Consider the following 19,509-nt stretch of genomic DNA (forward strand, 5'->3'; position numbering starts at 1 on the left):
GAAAAGTTAATATGATGGACATTACATTTGCAGGAAGAAGTCATTTCACTGAATTAGGAAAAAGGAGGAGTCAACTTGTTTTCCAAATACAAAGGTCTGGTAGTGGCTAACTCAAAGGTTGCTTTGAGGAAGATTCAGTAGGGATGCTAAAATTCAATGGGAAAGAATCATAACTATCAGCAGGTGGGAGAAATGTTCAGGTATGTACAACAAAGTATTTCATTTCTTTTTAATTTCATTAGCATTTCAATTCTTTTAAAACATAACATAAATAGCTTATTAGATTTAAAAAAGATACAATAATATATTCGGGGTTTTGTTGTTGTTGTTACTTATTAGATTCATTGTCACTGTCACTGTCCTCCCGTTGTTCATCGATTTGCTCGAGAGGGCCCAGTGACATTGTGAGACTTGTTGTTACTGTGTTTGGCATATTGAATATGTCTTGGGTAGCTTGCCAGGCTTTGCAGTGTGGGCAAGATACTCTCGGTAGCTTGCCAGGCTCTCTGAGAGGGGCGGAGGAATTGAACTCAGGTTGACCGAGTTGGCCACATGCAAGGCAAACACCCTACTCGCTGTGCGATGCTGAAATACTGGAAAACAGTTGTCTGGATAAAGTGGGTACTGAACATCGAAATAAGTTATTTTTTTATAACTTCATGAGTTTTGGACTTATAGCCATCCTCTCTCTCTACATATATTATATATATATATCACTCCTATATATATATATAAAGGTAAGGAATATATATTTCTCCATCCTCCTTTCTCTTTCTGATGAAAGAGAGATAAGTATATATAAATATAAAGTGGGAAAAATATGAATTAAGATCAACTAAAGTTACAAAAGACATGAAGTCTGTGGTGATCATCATGATCAGAGATCTTCTCAGGGCATGTGATTCCAAATTCCAAATTTGAGATCTCAAGTGTGTCAAATTTGCAGCTGACAGTGCAGTCTACAGTTAATTCCACATATGAAACTGATTTATCTGAAAATATAGCTAAAAAAATCCTTTAGACTTTACATGCCTGAGCAAAGATGATGTTTATGATGAACACACTGATTTGTGCTAACCTCTACAAATCCCAGATTATAAATCTAGCGTGGGAGGAGATGGGGGTTGAGAAACAAGTTTAAAAAAAAAATTAACTTGATCAACACAATGGTGTTTAATAGAAGGACGTGGAAAATAGACCTATTTCTTCAACAAAATAAAATTGATCATGATAAAATTATTTCAGTCTATAAATATTAATTAGGTAGTTATTTTAAAGAGCTTTCAGACAATCACTCTCATGAGGTAAATTTTAAATAAATATTTTATGCAGACAATAACAGAGAGGCTTTCTAAGGGAAATATAGTTCAGGGTAAAAAAATAATATTCTTCCATAAAAATATGCCTTCTGCTTCTTTTATAGCCATGAACTCAATAAAAATGGAAAGTGATGCAATCAAATATATATGAGAACCAAATCCAGGGAAGGCCTGTCTCTAGGATGGCAAGAAGAAAGGCCGATCGGAATTACATCACATGCTTTATATGAAGACCATGTGGACATCAGGCACACTTCATCTCATCTGAAAGTTCTCCCACAACATATGTCTATGACACAACCAACACCCCGAAAAGACAACTTTGCCAAAGAAAACAGCTTCTTTTTCACTGCAGATATGGCCCTTATGTCTAGAAAGTGATATGCTTATTATCATGCAGTTTGGGATTGGGGCTTGTGATCCATGAGAGGTTAATAAGAAATTATGTTGTAAATTCAGAATAAAGGAGAAGGTATAAGACAGCAAAGTGGTATCTTTGGCAAACCCTGAAAACAGCAGGAATTACTGATATAGAAGTACTGCATTCGGAAGATGAAAAATGTGTGAGACAAGAAACAAAGTATCACTCAGAGCAAGACATGTCATCATTATTTCCCTTCCAGAATAATCATTGACAAGATACACTCTATTCTTAAAAGCTGAACAAAGTCCCTGAAGGTAAAACATGCTTTCCATGGCCTCTTGGAGTCTGTGTTCCCAGTCTGACTCTTCACAGCCTGCCAAGTGAAGTTTTAAAGAAGTAAGAATCACACAACTCAGGAAATCTTCTTGTCTCATTTCTGTGGGACAAGGTTTATGTGCCAACAAGATCTGAAAATGCAGGAATTTCCACCTTGCGTGACTACGTGAGATATCCTGGCCTTTGACACAAACTGAAATTCAGAACTCTGCACCTGCCATCATTCAAAATAGCATGTCACAGCTTTTCTATGACATCACGTTTATGCGAGTATATGGATCTTCACTACTACTGAATCACAGAGTTTATCTGAGACCTATACAAGTTCAACCATCAACTCAGCATTGGAATGGACATGTCATCTCTTTCAGGTAGCTTCTTAAAATACTTCCTTTGCCCAAAAAACTACATATTTTATTCTTCTTAATAATTAATGCTGGCGGCACTCCCTTTGGTGCCACAATTTATTTCCTATGCTGTCCCTCTCCCAAATTCACTGAAACATTTTAAACTATAAGCTTTAAGATACTTTTATATAAAAATGAGTTTGTGTGTAAGAATGAATACTAGCTGCCTGTAGTACTAATTTGCAGAAAAATCACTACATATTTAGGTTTAGGTTGACGTAAGATCATGTCAAATTTTATTTTTATATCAGTAACTCCTGCTGTTTTCAGGGTTTGCCAAAGATACCACTTTGCTGTCTTATACCTTTTCCTTTATTCTGAATTTACAACATAATTTCTTATTAACCTCTCATGGATCACAAGGAAGAGTGATCAATGAAGAGTAATCAAATACTGTATCTGTTCTATCACCAATAAGTCACAAAAATAATTTTCAGCTAAATAATATTTCAAATATAGAAGTAAACAAATATCTATATATGTGAACAATTTCAGACTCCATTTTATTAAAAGTAAATTTTTCTAAAACTATTTTTAAATTCTAGGAGCCAGGGAGATAATACAGTAGATAAGGCCCTTGTCTTTGGCAAGCCGAACCCAACTGTCCAGAGCATATGGTCCCCTCAGCACTGGTAGGAGTGATCTTTGAGCACAGATCCAAATGTAAGCCCTGAGCACTGCTGGGTGTGGTCCCCAAACAAAGATACATTTTCTTTTCATCCCTTGCTTTTTTGTTTGTGCTATGCTGGAGAACAAACCCAAGTCTCATGCATAAAAGGCACATGCCTTACTGCAGAACCACATCTAGAGTCCTCTCTTATTTTTTATTTAAAAGATATGTACTGGGATTGGAGCAATAGTTACAAGGAGCAAGGTGCTTTCCTTGTGTGCTGCTAACCCTAGTTTTATCTCTGGAACAACATATGTGCCCCTTTAGTATCTCCAGGAGTAATCCTGAGCACAAAGCTAAGAGGCAGCCAGGTGTGACAGCCTTCCAATAGTTCACTTCCCAATAATCATGACAGAATACATTTTGACCTCTTCTAAATAAATACCGAGATCAAAAGGTACTGCAAAGCTCAGACCGTATGTAAACAAGGATTATTCTAAAGAGCCTCTGTGAAGGGTTTCCTAAAAGAGAAAGTCCCTAAGCATTTTTATTTTTATTTTATTTTTATTTATTTATTGTAGATTTATTTTATTGAATCACCGTGAGATACAGTTACAAAGCTTACATGATTTTCAATCATAAAATGATCAAACACTCATTCTTTTACCAGTGTACATTTTCCACCAATGTCCCCAGTATCTGTCCTGTCACCCCCACCACACTCACCCCTGTATCTATGACAATTTCCTTGTAACTCTGTCTCTAATTTTGAACATTATGGTTTGCACTACAGATACTGAGAGGCCATCATGTTTGGTCCTTTATCTATTTTCAGCACACATGTCCCATCCAGAGTGACTCCTCCACCCATCATTGACTTAGTGATCCCTTCTCTATTCCAGCTACCATCCTCCCGAGCTCATGAGGCAGGTCTTAATCACTTTTAAAACTTTATATACATTCATTACAAATAAGAAGCATATTTAGTTGCAATTTCAAATTGGCTTACAAAAATCTGGATTTTCTTCCTTGTTCAGTTTCATAAGAATTTCTGAAATGTTTTTCTGTGAGTCTTTACAAATCTTCCAAACAGCTGCTACCTTGCCACAAATCTAGCATTTTCTGCTAACTATGATCCAAAGTCATTTTGATTTCCATTTCAATTACTGTCTTAGTAAATACACCGAATATAACAATTAATTCTCTATATTTTAAGTAAGTTTCAAAGTCTCTTAGGATTTTGCAATTTAAATCTAACTTCTATTTTTCTTTTTGGAAGACCTGTCACTTCACATAAACTTCAGTTTATCATATTTCCTTGTCCGTGGGGAGTTGCAATGGGACAGGATTTGTATTCATCATTCTAGATTTGCTCAGGCATTGATTTAAGTTTGCATTCTTAAGCATATCCGTGGATGCTTTTTGTAAACCTGATGATTTAGACAACAAACAACAACAACAAAAAAAAAAACACTAAATCTAAATCTAAACACTTTCATTTCTCCAGCCAGAAGTAACTTTACTCCCCATCAAATCTTCAGAGCAGTTTTTTAATTACATTTCTTACTTTGCCAGCTGGGCTGGAGCAATAGCACAGTGGGAAGGGCGTTTGCCTTGCACACTGCTGACCCGGGTGACCCGGTTTCGATTTTTCCACATCTCTTAGAGAGCCAGGCAAGCTACTGAGAGTATCTTGCCTGAACGACAGAGCCTGGCAAGCTACCCATGGTGTATTCGATATGCCAAAAACAGTAACAAGTCTCACAATGGAGACGTTACTGGGCCTGCTCTAGCAAATCGATGAACGATGGGAGGACAGTGCTACAATGCTACTTTGCCAGCTAAGTGGCCAGTATTGTGGTGTAGGAAATACTTTGAACATGTCTAATAGTGACTACCTTAGCACCATGTGCTAAAAACATGCTAAAACATGCTAAAAAAAGGTTTTGGAGATTGTGCTCATAGTGCGTTACTGAAAACTTCACAAAATAGCTCTACAGAAAGAAAGAGTTCAAGAGACTCTAACAATGACTTGGAACAATTGTTCTTTTAGCGTGTATTGTTTTTTACACTGCAAAAACATGCTGTAAAAATTAGTTCTTTGGGTATTTGCAGTGTTATTAAGAAACAACATGTTAAGATAAACTTTGTAGAATGAATTTTCTTGTAGATGCTATCCAAAGGGACTACAAAGGTCACTAGCTACACTAGCAAGCCCATTTTCAAGGATGTCAATGTATACCTCTAGATTGCCTTTAAGATGTTATAGGGGAATGAATTGCCCAACAAGCCTAAAGGATCTCACAAAACACAAAATATATATACTCTTAACTACATTCAATAATAGATAAGTTATAACAGACCTACTTAGTCATTCTTAGGATTAAATAATAAATCAAGTTTCCATTTCAAAGTAAAAAAAATAAGTAACTGAAGTAATGATATGAAAGATGATGAATAGAACCATATTTCAACCTACTAAAAATGTTTTAATATTTAAAAGTTAAGTATTTTTAAAATTCTTACCTATACTTTAAGCCCATATGTATCAATCTAATACTATCTGCATAAGCTCATTTTATTTGTATTTCTTAGAAATCTATTTTCTGCATTAGTCTTATTATATATAACATCAGCAGCATCACCATCAGAGCTGACTATGCTTCTTCAGTAATTAATACTTCTAATCATAAGTTATTCTTTCGGGCTAAGAACCTTATTATCTTGGTTTGTTTGTTTGGGGGCTATACCCAGTAGTGCTCAAGAGTATAGCCTATATCACTACTGGCTCTATGCTCAGGGACCACTCCTGATGTTGCTCAGGGATCATATGGATGCAAGGGTTGACCCAGCTGGGTCACAAACAAAGCAAGTACCCTACCCGTTGTACTATCTCTTTGGCCTTGAGCCAAGCACTTCAACTAAAGTATTTTATTTGAACCTTCGAGTTATCCTTTAAGTTTTCTGATGCCCTCCATTTTATAAAAAAAGGACAGTGTGGTTGAGTTACCTAAGTCACTGATTGCTAAGGCAATGCAGCTAGCAAAGACCAACTGGAGAGTCCATCCAGAAGCATACCCCTTTATTTTCCCCTAATATTATTATAATCTGGACACTTTAAGAACCCTGAACAGTGATCATCCATTAAAGGCTAAAACTAACTCAAAGGATTGTTGGTCTCTCAGACAATCATGGGCTGATAAAGGTTTCTTGTGAGCCCACATAAATGTTTTATTCACCTGGACCGAATCCGTGGTGAGGGGCAGGAGTTACAGATTCATGGCAGTTTCAGTATAGATGTGACTTGAACCATTTCTTCCACTGCTAAATGACAGTGAAGAAGAAAAGTTTAAGCCAAAACAATAACTTCTCCAAAACTTCATGAGTTCAATCATCTCTGTGCCTCTGGTCTTCTTTCTCAGAGTGATTTAATCGTTATATGCAGGCTTTCCCACCCCTGTGCTTCTTGCACCTCAGCTCAACTCACTGAGAAGGGACTGGGAAATAAAAACCAGAAGGGAGGGCTGACTTAAATCCAGTGGAGAGTCTCCTCCTATCTCCAGCCTTTTATCCAAATGTTTAGTCATAATGTCAATGTCTACTTACAGATGAAAAGTTGGCAGTAGGAAGCACAATTTTTTTTTCCCCTTGGCGAAACACACACGCTCACATACACATATATACAATGATGAAACAGATGCTAGATATTGCTTCCTCTCTATAATTTGCAAATTCTCTACAATGAGTATATGCACATATTTTACAACTGATAAAAATCATAACCATCATTTAAATATTTTATCTCCTCTCCCATTGCTTTCTCAGAGACAGCTTTGTTATTCTTAACTCTGCTGCATTTTGTAAGGCAGCAAATAAGAAAAAAACCTGAAATAATAAAGATATTTAAAAACAAGTAGAAGATAAAAGAAAAAGGAAAACAACTGGTGCAATTGTTGTTTCTCAGAAGCAAAATGATTTAAACATAGACAGAAAAGCATCCAAAATCCTCAAAAACCTACTTAAGGTTTTTTTTTTATTATTTTATTAATTAAACACCTTGAGATACAGTTGTAGACTTCCAATTTTTGTGCTTGGGTTTCAATTATACAATGATCGAGTACCCATCCCTCCACCAGTGCCCATTTTTCACCACCATTTATCCCAGTACCCCTCCCGCCCCCCCATACCCTACATCCCACTCTGCCTTTGTGGCAGAGCATTCCCTTTTGTTCTCTCTCTCCTTTTGGGTGCTGTGGTTTGCAAAAGAGGCATTGAGAGGCAATCATGTTCGGTCTATAGTTTACTTTCAGATGATCCTCCCAACACCCTTTATTTGGTGCTCCCTTTTATATCAAATTCATAAATTTAATAATTTATGCATATGTAAAAGCAATAGATATTTGGGTGCTTCACCCATTAGAAGCTCAAGGTTTAGGTTTAAGACCAATTTTTTTTGGGGGGGCACACCTATTGTACTCAGGACTTACTCCTGGTTCTGCGCTCAGGAGACCAGAAACAGTGCCTGGGGTCAGACGTAGGTCAGCTGCATGCAAGGCAAGCTCCTTATCCACTGTGCTATCTAAAGCCAGATATTAAAAAATGGCAACATCAATATAAATTAATGACTGAGTGGGCTACAATATAATATTTTGTAAACATTCCGTAGTAAGATACTGAAACAATAATCAAATAACACCACCATCAGCAACAATGCTTATGATTTTTTGCATGCTTTCTAAAGATCAGGCAAAGGACTAAGTGTTTTTAATTTGGGGGGATCTTGGGTCATACCTAGTGATGCTCAGGCTCACTACTGGCTCTTCACTCAGGCGTCACTCTTAGAGGAGGACCATATGAAGTGCCAGGGGTTGAATCTGATTTGGCTACATGCAACACAAGTTCACTACCCTCTGTGCTAATGCTCTGGCACAGGGGATAAGTATTTTAATGCATAATCTTTTAGAGTTGCCAAAGCTAAGCTATAATTTAGACATAATTTGACATAAAATAGACATATTTTTATGTCTATCTCAAGCATGAAGAAACGGGCTAAAGGAAACTGAACAATTTGATCAAGCGGCAGAATTGGGACTCAAAAGTCTCAAAGTTTTATCTTAAACACTATGCTAAAAACAAAATGTCATAATGTCACCTGAGGCAATTAAATTGGCCCCTAATATCAGCACCTTTTAAGACAATCACATTCTTGGAATGGGCAAGAAACTTTTATGAAAAAAACAGTCTTCAAGTCAGCAAAGTTAGGAAAACAATAACTTAGAAGAAAAGGACTATTAAGAAAAAATGTGAATTGTAAGACAGGCATCAAAGTAATGAATAGAAAAATTCTGAATCCTTCAGTCAGTAGAAATTTTATTGAAGGTCTCTTTCTGACTTCATTTTGGAATCTATGTCGCTGACTAAAAGACTTCTACATTGTTCTTTATCGTCCAAAGATTTCATGATATCATATAAAGCAGATTATGTATTTGAGAAAAGCATATATGTAAGCCATAACTTTCCAGTCAGTGTAAGAGTATAAAAGTTTATAACTCTGAACCATACCTTGGTTTTCATGAACTTGGAGTGACTTTTGTAAACCTCTATTTGTTTGATCTCTTCTTCGCGGTCCTCAGTGTTTAGCACACCATTGGCTTTTAACATCTGGATCTCATCCTCAAGATCCCTTATGTTTCGCTCCAATGAAGCAATTTTTGTGTCCTATTTGGGGGAAATAAAGGGAAAAAACAGGTTAAAAAAAGAACAATTATTGGGGGAGTAGGGGGAGTTGTATCACTTAAACAGTATTTCAGAAATAAATTGTGGAGGTAATATATTAACTGTAGGGAAACATAGCCTTGAATTCCAAGAAATTTAATTTTTTCACTACTGGGGACCATTTGTGAGATTAATCTTTAAGCTTGCAATAAAGACCCTGTGTCAATATAATACAGAGAGTTGCCCAGATATGTTTGCCTAATGTCTGGGAATCAAATTACCAAAGATATAAAGCTACAGGGATAAAAGTAATCTAAAGTATTTTTAAAAAAATAAATTCCATTTAAGCAGACAAATCTGTAGTTTTGCATGTTGTTACCAGTGTCATATTTTGTCAACTTTTATTTAAAAAAAACTTTTTTCTTCATATGTGTATTCCATGGCTGGCTTTATCAGACATGCTTGGAATTTGATTCTGAGAGAGAAGTAAATTCAAATCTACTAATGGGGGAAAGGATCCTCATTTAAACTACAGACATAAGTAAAATTAAAGAAGCAAATTTTGACTATAAGAGTGATATAGTCGCTTTTGGATGCATAGAAACTGGAAATAATATATCACAGCATCATGATGTACTTGGAAAATAGCTTCCCACATGACAGAAAAATAATACTAACTTGCAGGATATTTCTACTCCTATTGATTGTTTCAGAGGAAAAAAAAACCCTGAGAATACTGAACTCAAACATGCAATTGAGAAAAAAAAATTTTGCAAGACAATAAAAGAATCTATACACAACATACATAAATAATACATTAGGGCCAGAGAGGTAGTGAAGCAGAGAAGGCTCTGTCCTGCAGGTGGCCAGCTCAAGTTCAATCCCTGTAATTGATTATGGCTCCCCAGGGTCCAACAGGAATGATCCCTGAGGACAGACCCAAAAGTAAGCCCTGAATACCAACGGATGTACCCCCAACCCCAAAAAACTAAAGTCAGAGATGATGCATTAGAAAGTAGAGAATAAAGACCTCTTAGAGAGGAAAAAACATTTTGCTGACTTCAGTGACTGGACTCAAATGAATCTTTGAAATACTGCATGTTAAAGTGTGACTCTGCCTTTTCATACTGTCACCCATTACCTGTCATTTTATTCTATTCAAATAAAAAGGTCCTCCCGTTGATCATCGATTTGCTCGAGCGGGCCCAGTAATGTCTCCATTGGAGACTTTGTTGTTACTGTGTCTGGCATATCGAATACTCTCGGTAGCTTACCGGGCTCTCCGAGAGGGGCAGAAGAATCGAACTCTGGTCGGCCATGTTGGCTGCGTGCAAGGCAAACGCCCTACCCGTAAAGGAACAAATATTATATGTGTATTTAAATAACAATAAAAAACAAGTCATATCCTCAGGTTTTGTTGTTATTGTTGTTTTGCTTTACAAAATTTATATGTTAGAATCTAAAGAATCCCAAAAGAGAAGGCAAAAATCGGTTATTCTAGATACAACTAAGTCCTTATACACAATAGGACCTCTGTGATCAGGTCGAGGTGTATGATTTGCATTCTTGAGGATCTGAGCTCAAGTCCCAGTACCACATGGTACCTGGAACGCAACTGAGTGTAACCCTGGAGATACCCCAAACACTGCTGGCGTAGCCCTAGGTACAAGTGGAATGGCCCTTGTGATGCCCAGAGTCATAGAGCAACTCTGCACACTGGGACCCTAGCCAGAACTGCCAAGTCTTACTGGGAATGGCCACCAGAACCCTGAGCACTTGGGAGGATCAAACTATACCACAGACTTTCATGACTCTGAATATTTCCAATTTTGTTTTCCTTAATGGTATGACTCTTATGGCAATGTAATAATCACTTTATTAATAGTCCCTGTTGTTCAGAGGAGGAAAACAAGGAGCAGCAACCACTACGTATTGAGCTCCACCTTCTAGTAAGGTCTGAGCATGCTAGGGAGTACAAACTAAATTGTGGCGCTCACATCATTGGTTGGAGTATTCTCACACCTGGTGTAGCACTGGCAGAGCTCAGAAATGAATTCAGGGTCTCATTTCCAGGCAATGCAGGAACTCTACCATAAAGTCACATGTCCTTAGCCCCAAATCTCAGTTCTTTAAGTCACCCACTCTGTGGCATTTCAACCGAAGCTCACAATTATGTCAGATACGCTTTGTGACATATTTAAGCTTTAAGCAATGAAAATTCTGTAGATAATGAAACATTTCTGGCTGGAGCGATAGCACAGCGGTAGGGCGTTTGCCTTGCACGTAGCCAACATGGCCGACCCGAGTTCGATTCCTCCGCCCCTCTCGGAGAGCCCGGCAAGCTACCGAGAGTATCTCGCCCGCACGGCAGAGCCTGGCAAGCTCCCCGTGACGTATTCAATATGCCAAACACAGTAACAACAAAGTCTCCATTGGAGACGTTACTGAGCCCGCTCGAGTAAATTGACGAACAACGGGAGGGCCTTTACCTTTACCTTTTTAATGAAACATTAATAATAAAAAGTTTGATGAAAAAGGTCAAAAGAAACCTATGAAAAACTCTTGAACTTCTAAAAGTTCCCAAGAGCCTTCTTAAATAAGAGTCACATTCTTGCGTTTTTTCTTTCTTTCTCAGTTCTCTTTTAGGCACCATGATTTATAAAACTGTCAATAATAGAGTTTCAGGCATACTATGTTCCAACACCACACCCACCACCACTGTCAGTGCCCCTCCACCAATGTGCCAAGATTTCCTCCCACTCCCCAACCAACCTCCTTACACTTTTGCAAAATGTAACATAAGAAAAATATTTAATGTTATGCACCATGGTTTAAAATACTGTTAATTATTGGACTTCATGCCTATCACACTCCAGTACCACACCCTCACACCTTCCAACAGAGTGTTCCTACCCCATCCTACCCCTACTCATACCAACCCCTATGATGTTTCATTTCTAAAGACCAGTTCTCAGTTTCTGTTGCCTTTGGGCATTTGTTATTCCTTCACTATGGTTGTTTTTATATCAGTTAAATGAGAGAGATCATTCTGTACCTCTCCTTCTGACTCATTTTACTCAGCATGATACTCTCCAGATCTATCTATGTGCCTGCAAATTAAATAACTTCAACTTAAGATAGCAGAGTAGTATTTCACTGGGTATATGTCTCCTAGTTTCTTTATCCAGATATGTGTTCTTGAAAATTTTGGTTGTTTTCATACTTTGTCTATTGGGAATAGGGTTGCAATAAACATAGAAATGAAAATCTCTTTTCTGGTGGTGAATTTTTGGCTCTTGAAGTAGATGCCAATAAGTGGAATTCCTGGATCACATGAAATTTCAGTTCCTAGTGTTTTGAGATGTCCATTTTTTCCTAAAAGGAATGATCAGTAAGTAAATATACCCACCAGAAGTGAATGAGGGTCCCCATTTCTCACATCCACGCCAACACTGACTGTTTTTGTTTTTTTGTGATGGGTGTGTCTCACTAATGTGAAATGACATCTCTTTTTATAATGTGCATTTCCCTGATGTTTAGTGATGCAGAACATTTTTAGCAATCTGTATGTCGTCTTTGAGAATGTTTCTGTTCATCTCTTCCATCCTTATTTTTTGATGGGGTTAATTATTATAGTTTATATTCCATGCTTATGAAAGTATTGACTCTTATGGTTTTAATTACACAACTCCACAACCCCCAAATACCCTGAACAATGTCTTTTGTTACCTCCAGGCTGCTTCATCACTACCTGCCATACTAATTTTCCCCCTTACTTGAATTATCATTTGTGTAATACAGGACCAAGGGTTTTCCATCATTTTATACCTTCCATTACCTTGTCTTGTTTCTCTATATACCACAGATAAGTGATAACATTCAGTATTTGTCCTTTTTCCACTGACTTAGTTTACTTAGCATGATACACTCCAGGTTCATCCAAGTTTCAGTAAACTATATTATTTAATAATTTCTTATGGCTGAACAGTTTTCCTCTGTGTATTTATACCACAACTTCTTGATCCACATATCAATCATTGGATATCTGATGGGTTTTTTTTTTTCATATTCTAACTATCTTACTAAGCTCTGCAATCAACACAGATGAGCATATGTATTTTTCAAGTAATTTTTTTTGTCTTTTGGGAGATAGGTGCCCAAAAGTAGAATTGCTGGGTCATATGGAAGCTCTATTACTTTTTTGAAAGAAGATTCACGTTCAATGAACATTTTTTTTCTTACCGCACAATTGAGAAAAGCTCATTATACAAAATTTAAAAGTTATAGAGATAACTATGTTTGTGAATAATACATTCAACCAGATATCACTTGATCACTTGACATCCCATTACTCATTGATTTGTTCAAGCAGGCACCAGTAACATCTCCATATGTCCCTATCATGTGCTAGTGTAGCCCAATGGCGTCTGCTTGATCTAGGAACACAAAGAGCCTCAAATTGATCACTCAGGGTCTTAACGAAGAAGTCTGACCATCTCGTAGGTGGGCAGCCATGCAATCATTTGATGTCCCGTAGAATCCAATTGGTAATAGCTCAAGTCCAGCAGTTGTCTCAGAATCACATTACGTGTCCAGCCCATTTGATCTTCGATGCCTTGGCAAATGAGACATTGTCCCTGATTCTTAACCATCAACAAAGGTCAGAACTCCAGATTATTTCTCTCATTTGAGTGAAGTGTGATACTCCAAGCATAGCTTTTTCAATTCCTCCTTGGGAGACCTGAATAGAGTTCTCATCTTGTTTTCGTAGGGCCCAGGTCTCTGAGGTGTACGTTAATGCAGGAAGAACAGTGGAATCGAAGACATGTGCTCGGAGCCGGAGGTTCTTCATCCTCTTGGCTATTTCTGTGATGCTCTTGAAGGCATTCCAAGCCGCTCTCTTCCTCCTGTGCAACTCAGGTGCCAGGTCATTCATCATGTTGACTTCTTGACCTAGGTACACATAACTATTGCATTCGAAGATGTTCATTCTGTTGAGAGTGAATGGAACGTCAGGAACAAGACTGTTTCTCAAAAACATTGTCTACGTGAGATTCCAGCTGTAGTCCTACCTTTCCACAATCACGGTCGAAGTCGGCCAGCATTTGTACTCCTTGGCTAATGTTTGGTGTCATTAGAACAATGTCATGAGCAAAGTGAGGTGGTGTAGTTATCGACCATCTATCTTCACTCCCATTCCTTCCCATTCCAGTCGTTGCATGACACTCTCAAGGGTTTCTGTGAAGAGTTTCTGCGAAATGGTATCACCCTGCTGAACCCCTCCGTTGACATGGATGATCACTTCTTTGTAGAATGGTGAGATCCTGGTAGTTAATCCATAATACAGCTTATGGAGGATCTTGACGTATTGAGTTTGAACTCCCTGTTTCGCTAGGGCTTTGATGACCGCTTCCGTCTCAACAGAATCAAAGGCTTTCTTTAAATCAATGAACATTAGACAGAGTGGCATCTTGAACTCCTGAGAAACCTCAATGAGCTTGGTTATCCTGTGGATATGGTTGATCATGCTGAATCCTTTGCGGACCCTGGCTTGCTCTCATGGTTGTCCTTCATCTAGTGTTCTGCCAATCCTATTCAGGATGACTCAAGTGAACAACTTGTAGACGATAGACAACAGGCAGATCAGGCGAATAGTTGCCAATATCGTGGATGTCACCCTTCTTGTACAGTGGTAGAGTCTTGCTGGTTTTCCACTGGAACAGAAACTTGCATTCAAACAGGTAGCATGTGAAGAGCCAAACCAGTGTATTGATGAGTACTGACGGCAGGTTCTTCAGGTGTTCGGGTCTGACCTTGTCTGGGCCAGGTGCTGCTCACTTCTTTACCAACAAAATGGCCTGTTGGATTTCGGAAGGGAGAACGTTTGGAATGACATATCCATCCTGTGGAATTTGGTATGTGGGCAGGTGGATGTGGCTATCGAAGAGATCCAAGTAGAAGTCATGGATAATCTTCTCCATTGCCTTTCTGGAAGATGTGATAGATCCACCAGGATGTCCAAGGGCAGTCATCTTGGTCTTTCAGTTGTCAAAGGACAGGTGGGTGTTGCAAATGCCTTTCCCAGCTTCTGCTGCATCAGCGAGCACTGCTGCTCTTCTCTCTTTGAGGTCTTCCTTTATTGCTTCTCTGCACTGCTTCACGAGCTCAGATGTTAGCTTGTGGTTGCCTGAGGCTTGAGCCCAGCCAAGTTGCCGAATGAGCTCAAGAGTTTTCGAAGACTGGCATCTTTTTGTGGCTATAGCTCAACCAGATATACTAAATATTAACACCATTTATATCTTAAAATCCTCACTACATAATTACTTTGAACATATAAGACAAGATACAATATTACAACTCTAATCAGAAATATTTCTCCACTTTTTTGAGATAAAATTGCCATTGATGAGGTTTACAGATATCTAAATGTGATGAGGTATACAGATACCTAAATGTATTCATTCATTATGTACAAATATATAAATATAATCCAAAAAAGTTTAACTGTAAATTAAATATTAAAATAATGTCCGACATCCCCAATCTCCTGGTATCAAATCTGAGATTTTTATTCTTCAGTCTAAGATGACCAACATTTGACCATAGTTTAATATGCGTATGTAAAGGCATCTGTTCACATATATACGTGTATTATATGTAACCTATATATGTATGTATAGACTTAAAAACATTTATACATATTTGGATATGTGTGCTGCATCATGTTTTTTTAGTCCTCACATATAAAACCTTAATTTTTCTAGAGCACTTGGTAGAATTTCACGCTCAGTCATATAGGCAAATGGAGATGAAACCTTCAACTTTCTTCTCAGTCAACTTCTGAGGCTTTAATTAGAAATGACCACAACTGCAAACCTCTAAATGGTTTAGAAGGTGCTTTCTACTGAAATTTTAAAAATTACATACTGCTAAAGAAAGATCAGAGTAGGCTGCAAGATATTCTCCACATAGAAAGTCTTCTTGTCTATATGCATCAAAGTTAAAGTTTCCCCAAAGGGTGAAACATTTACTTTGGTATACATTTTTATTATTTTGAAACTAGCGTTTTAACTTACACTCATTTGTTTAAATTAACAAACACTATTCTTTTTCTTCACAAACATCATCTCCCCCTTTAATCAGATATGTATCAGAATAACAAAATGAAAGAAAAAAAAGAAAAAAAATAACAAATGAGCATTGTAGAAATCACTTTATCAGGATAAGTTTCTGTTCTTAAATATGAAGTTGATGTTAAATACCTTAGAACTTACATCTGAAACCAAAAGCAAAGGGGAAAAGAGGACACAAGGGAAAATCATGAAGGGCTGGAGTTAAGGCTTGTCTTGTACACAGTCTATCCCAGCTCTAGACATGGCACCACATGGTCCCTTGAGCACTGCCAGGAGTGATCCCGTAGCACAGCTGGGCATGTCTAAAAACACCAAGCAGAGTGAGAATATCATGTGGGTCTGGGAAGGAAAACAGATACCAAATAGTGACTGCTGGTTGTCCCCAAGAATGTATTTAAAAGGCTGAACCAAAACAGACATGAAGAGTTAAAAAAAATCAAAGAGAAATACTGTCACTGTCACTGTCACTGTCCTCTTGTTGTTCATCGATTTGTTCAAGCAGACCCAGTAAGGTTCTATTTTCAATTGCATAATTTTGAAGAATTCAGGGCGAAGAAAAAATCTTTTAAAAATTATTAAAACTGAAATAACTTAATCTTATGTATTTAAGGAGAAATAGAGATGAAAATTACCCCTAAATATGCCCTACTCTAGTGTATGAATGTTGCCTTCCAGAACTGGCACAAGAATAATTAGGTATAAATGTATGTGCTCAAGAAAACTCAGGTAAAAAATATGTTGTAGTTTCCTGGAAAGTTATGTTACAGAAGATAGGACAATATTTTATTGCCAAATGCCAAAGATTTTTCTTCATCTTTATATGCTATTTATAAATTATGTTGTGAAATAATTTATGTAGTGATTTTCAAATTCTCAACTTGATTATTTTTCACAGATAAGCAAGCTTGCAAAGCAGATCATCGTGAGACTTCTTTAGACAAGGGAAAACTGACATAAAACATTTTTTACCCAAGTCCCAAATGCTCTGTGAAAAGAGGATTGAAGTATGAAATAGGTTTGAGAAATGTTTATGGAGAATTTCCAGTGAATATTTGCAAAAATAGCTATTATAAGTATTTAATTTAACTTTTTCTTCAGTATTATACCTTTAGCAGACAGTTATTTGGAAGAAAAAATTAAGATGATAATGATCAAGTGAACTCAAAACATTGATTTGAATTCTTCGAGAATAAAAGTCATCATGATATCTCCAGTTTAAAATAATTGGAGACATAGGGCTAGAGAGTTAGTATAATAGGTAGGGACTGTGCCTTGCACTCACTCCACAGACCTGGGTCCAATCCCTGGCCCCCCATGTATTCTCCTGAGACCTGCCAGGAATTATCCTTGAAGCAGAGCTAGGAGTAAACACTGAGCACAGCTGGGTGTGATCCCCACAAAAAAAGAAACAATAAAATAATTGGGGACTAAAATGTCCAGATAACTTTGCCCACTTATTGTTATTTTAATTTTTATTAGTGAGACACCATGAGGTACAGTAGTAGACTTACAAATTTTTGTGCTTGGGTTTCAATTATACAATGATCAAATATCCATCCCTCTACCAGTGCCCATTTCCCACCACCACGGATCCCAGTATCCCTCCTACCCCCACCCCCACCCCCATCCCTCCCTGCCTCTGTGGCAGGTCATTCCCTCTTGTTCTCTCTCTCCTATTGGGTGTTGTGGTTTGCAAAAGAGGCAATGGGTGGCAATCGTGTTTGGTCTATAGTCTACTTTCAGCATGCTTCTCCCATCCTGGGAGGATCCTCCCAACACCCTTTATTTGGTGCTCCCTTCTCTATCTGAGCTCCCTTTTCCCCTAGTATGTGTGGCTGGCCTCCAAGCCATGGAGTAAAATTTCTGGTACTAATCTCGGCCATTCGTGGGTGTTAGTCTCCTATTACTTTGTCCATTTTTGACTCAAAGAGATTACTGAGAGCCTGTTCTGAGCCAGAAAAGTGAAAAAGACAGAAATCAATTCCTATGTTCCTGGAGTTCAACACTTTCTCTATCAGGTAACATTTTTAAAATAGTCTTAAGATAGGTACTATAGCACTATAGCACTGTCGTCCTGTTGCTCATCAATTTTCTTGAGTGGGCACCAGTACTGTCTCCATTGTGAGACTTGTTGATACTGTTTTTGGCATATCAAATAGGTCACGGGTAGCTTGCCAGGCTTTTCTGTGCGTGCAGGATACTGTCGTTAGCTTGCCAGGCTCTCTCACAGGGGCGGGTGAATAGAACCCAGGTTGTCCCGGGTCGGCCGCGTGCAAGACAAATGCCCTATCCACTGTGCTATATGCAAAGTAAGTAACTGACAGAAAACTGAGAATCATATAATTGAACCCCAAGTTATTACTTACCCAAGGTCCCAACATGCTGATCCAGTCATAAATACTAGTGCTCCTTAATGAGGATGGAGGTAACAGCAATGAGGATCAAATTCAGTGAAAAATTAAAATAAGATTACTTTACACTTACCATACCTTATTTTACAAAAAAAAAATAACAAATCTGGATTCTGGATATTTTTCCCTAATAAATGTCTATAGTTGATAGTAAACATAATCACAGGGAAATTTCCCACCTATTCAGTCAGTTAGCACATATACTTGGAGCACTTAAGCTGGATAAGTCACTTTGTCAAGTGTGTAAACCAGTAGGAATCTCAGCAACATGGACACCCAATGGAAATAAAAATATAGAAATTTTTTCCCTTAAAATAGCCATGATTAAGCATCATCAACACTTGAGAAATCTGTACAAATGAAGAATTTCAGTCCCAACCCAGAACATTTCAGAAGGCCCTAGGGTGACCAGGGTGTTCCTAATGATTGCAGATGTTCAGCACATACAAGGGAAATGGCTGACAAATACAAGACAGACCAGGACTACTTGGAAAGATATGAACTGACTCTCAATGTCTATCCAACTTTTCATAATTGTACAATTACCCTGAGAGCAAATTCTGGAGTATATTTTTCAGTAAGAATAACATTGTTACCCTTTTACTGTTTGTCAAACATTATGTACCTTTTAAACAGTAAGAAAGGGATTTTTATTACTCTCTAGGAACTATAAATACTGAAATGGTATGTGGGAGGAACATCAAAAAAGCAATATCATTTAGCAACAAAATGTAATAATTACATTATTGCGGAGTGTCACAATGTGCCTTCCTTCCACATTCAGTAAAAATTACTGGTTTCATTTCAAAATGAGGCCAAGAAAGAAAATAGCAGCAGTTTTCATAAAGCAGAAAACTCATCATGATCACATATCAGTCTATGGACATTAATCAAAAATCTTTGGACGACTCTGGTTTAAAGAAGACGTGATTAAATATTCAGGAAACATCACTACATAATTATACTGCACTTTATTTAGAATAAAATTCTAGACTATCATTACTGGATACCACAGAGGCTATCGAAGGCTTAACTTTAAAAATCATCTCATTGCAGTGGCAAACATAATGGAGCAGCTCTTGGTCTCAGTCTGAGTGAGTAATGCCCTCCCTGCTTTGGAAAGATTTATTGTGTGGGATTAACCAAGCTTCTGTGAACACAAACTAAGTGCTCCAAATCAACTTGGGCCTAAGGCATGTTGGAAAGAAAACAAA

At 37.7% G+C, this 19,509-nt stretch overlaps 1 protein-coding gene across 5 annotated transcripts in view; it reads right to left on the minus strand.

The window, feature by feature from the left end:
* The window catches only part of ERC2 (ELKS/RAB6-interacting/CAST family member 2), a 1,123,201-nt gene that overhangs the window by 764,077 nt on the left and 339,615 nt on the right, over positions 1-19,509 (minus strand). For all 5 annotated transcript variants that reach the window (XR_008794491.1, XR_008794489.1, XR_008794490.1 and 2 more), the window contains one exon: positions 8,599-8,754. Coding sequence is in view for 1 of the 5 variants with exons in the window: in XM_056129131.1 (XP_055985106.1) it covers positions 8,599-8,754 (156 nt within the window). In the remaining 4 variants the exon portion in view is untranslated. The remainder of the gene's footprint in view (positions 1-8,598; positions 8,755-19,509) is intronic.

The sequence above is a fragment of the Sorex fumeus genome, unplaced genomic scaffold (assembly GCF_029834395.1).
Source record: "Sorex fumeus unplaced genomic scaffold, SorFum_2.1 ptg000072l, whole genome shotgun sequence".
Classification (NCBI taxonomy): domain Eukaryota; kingdom Metazoa; phylum Chordata; class Mammalia; order Eulipotyphla; family Soricidae; genus Sorex; species Sorex fumeus.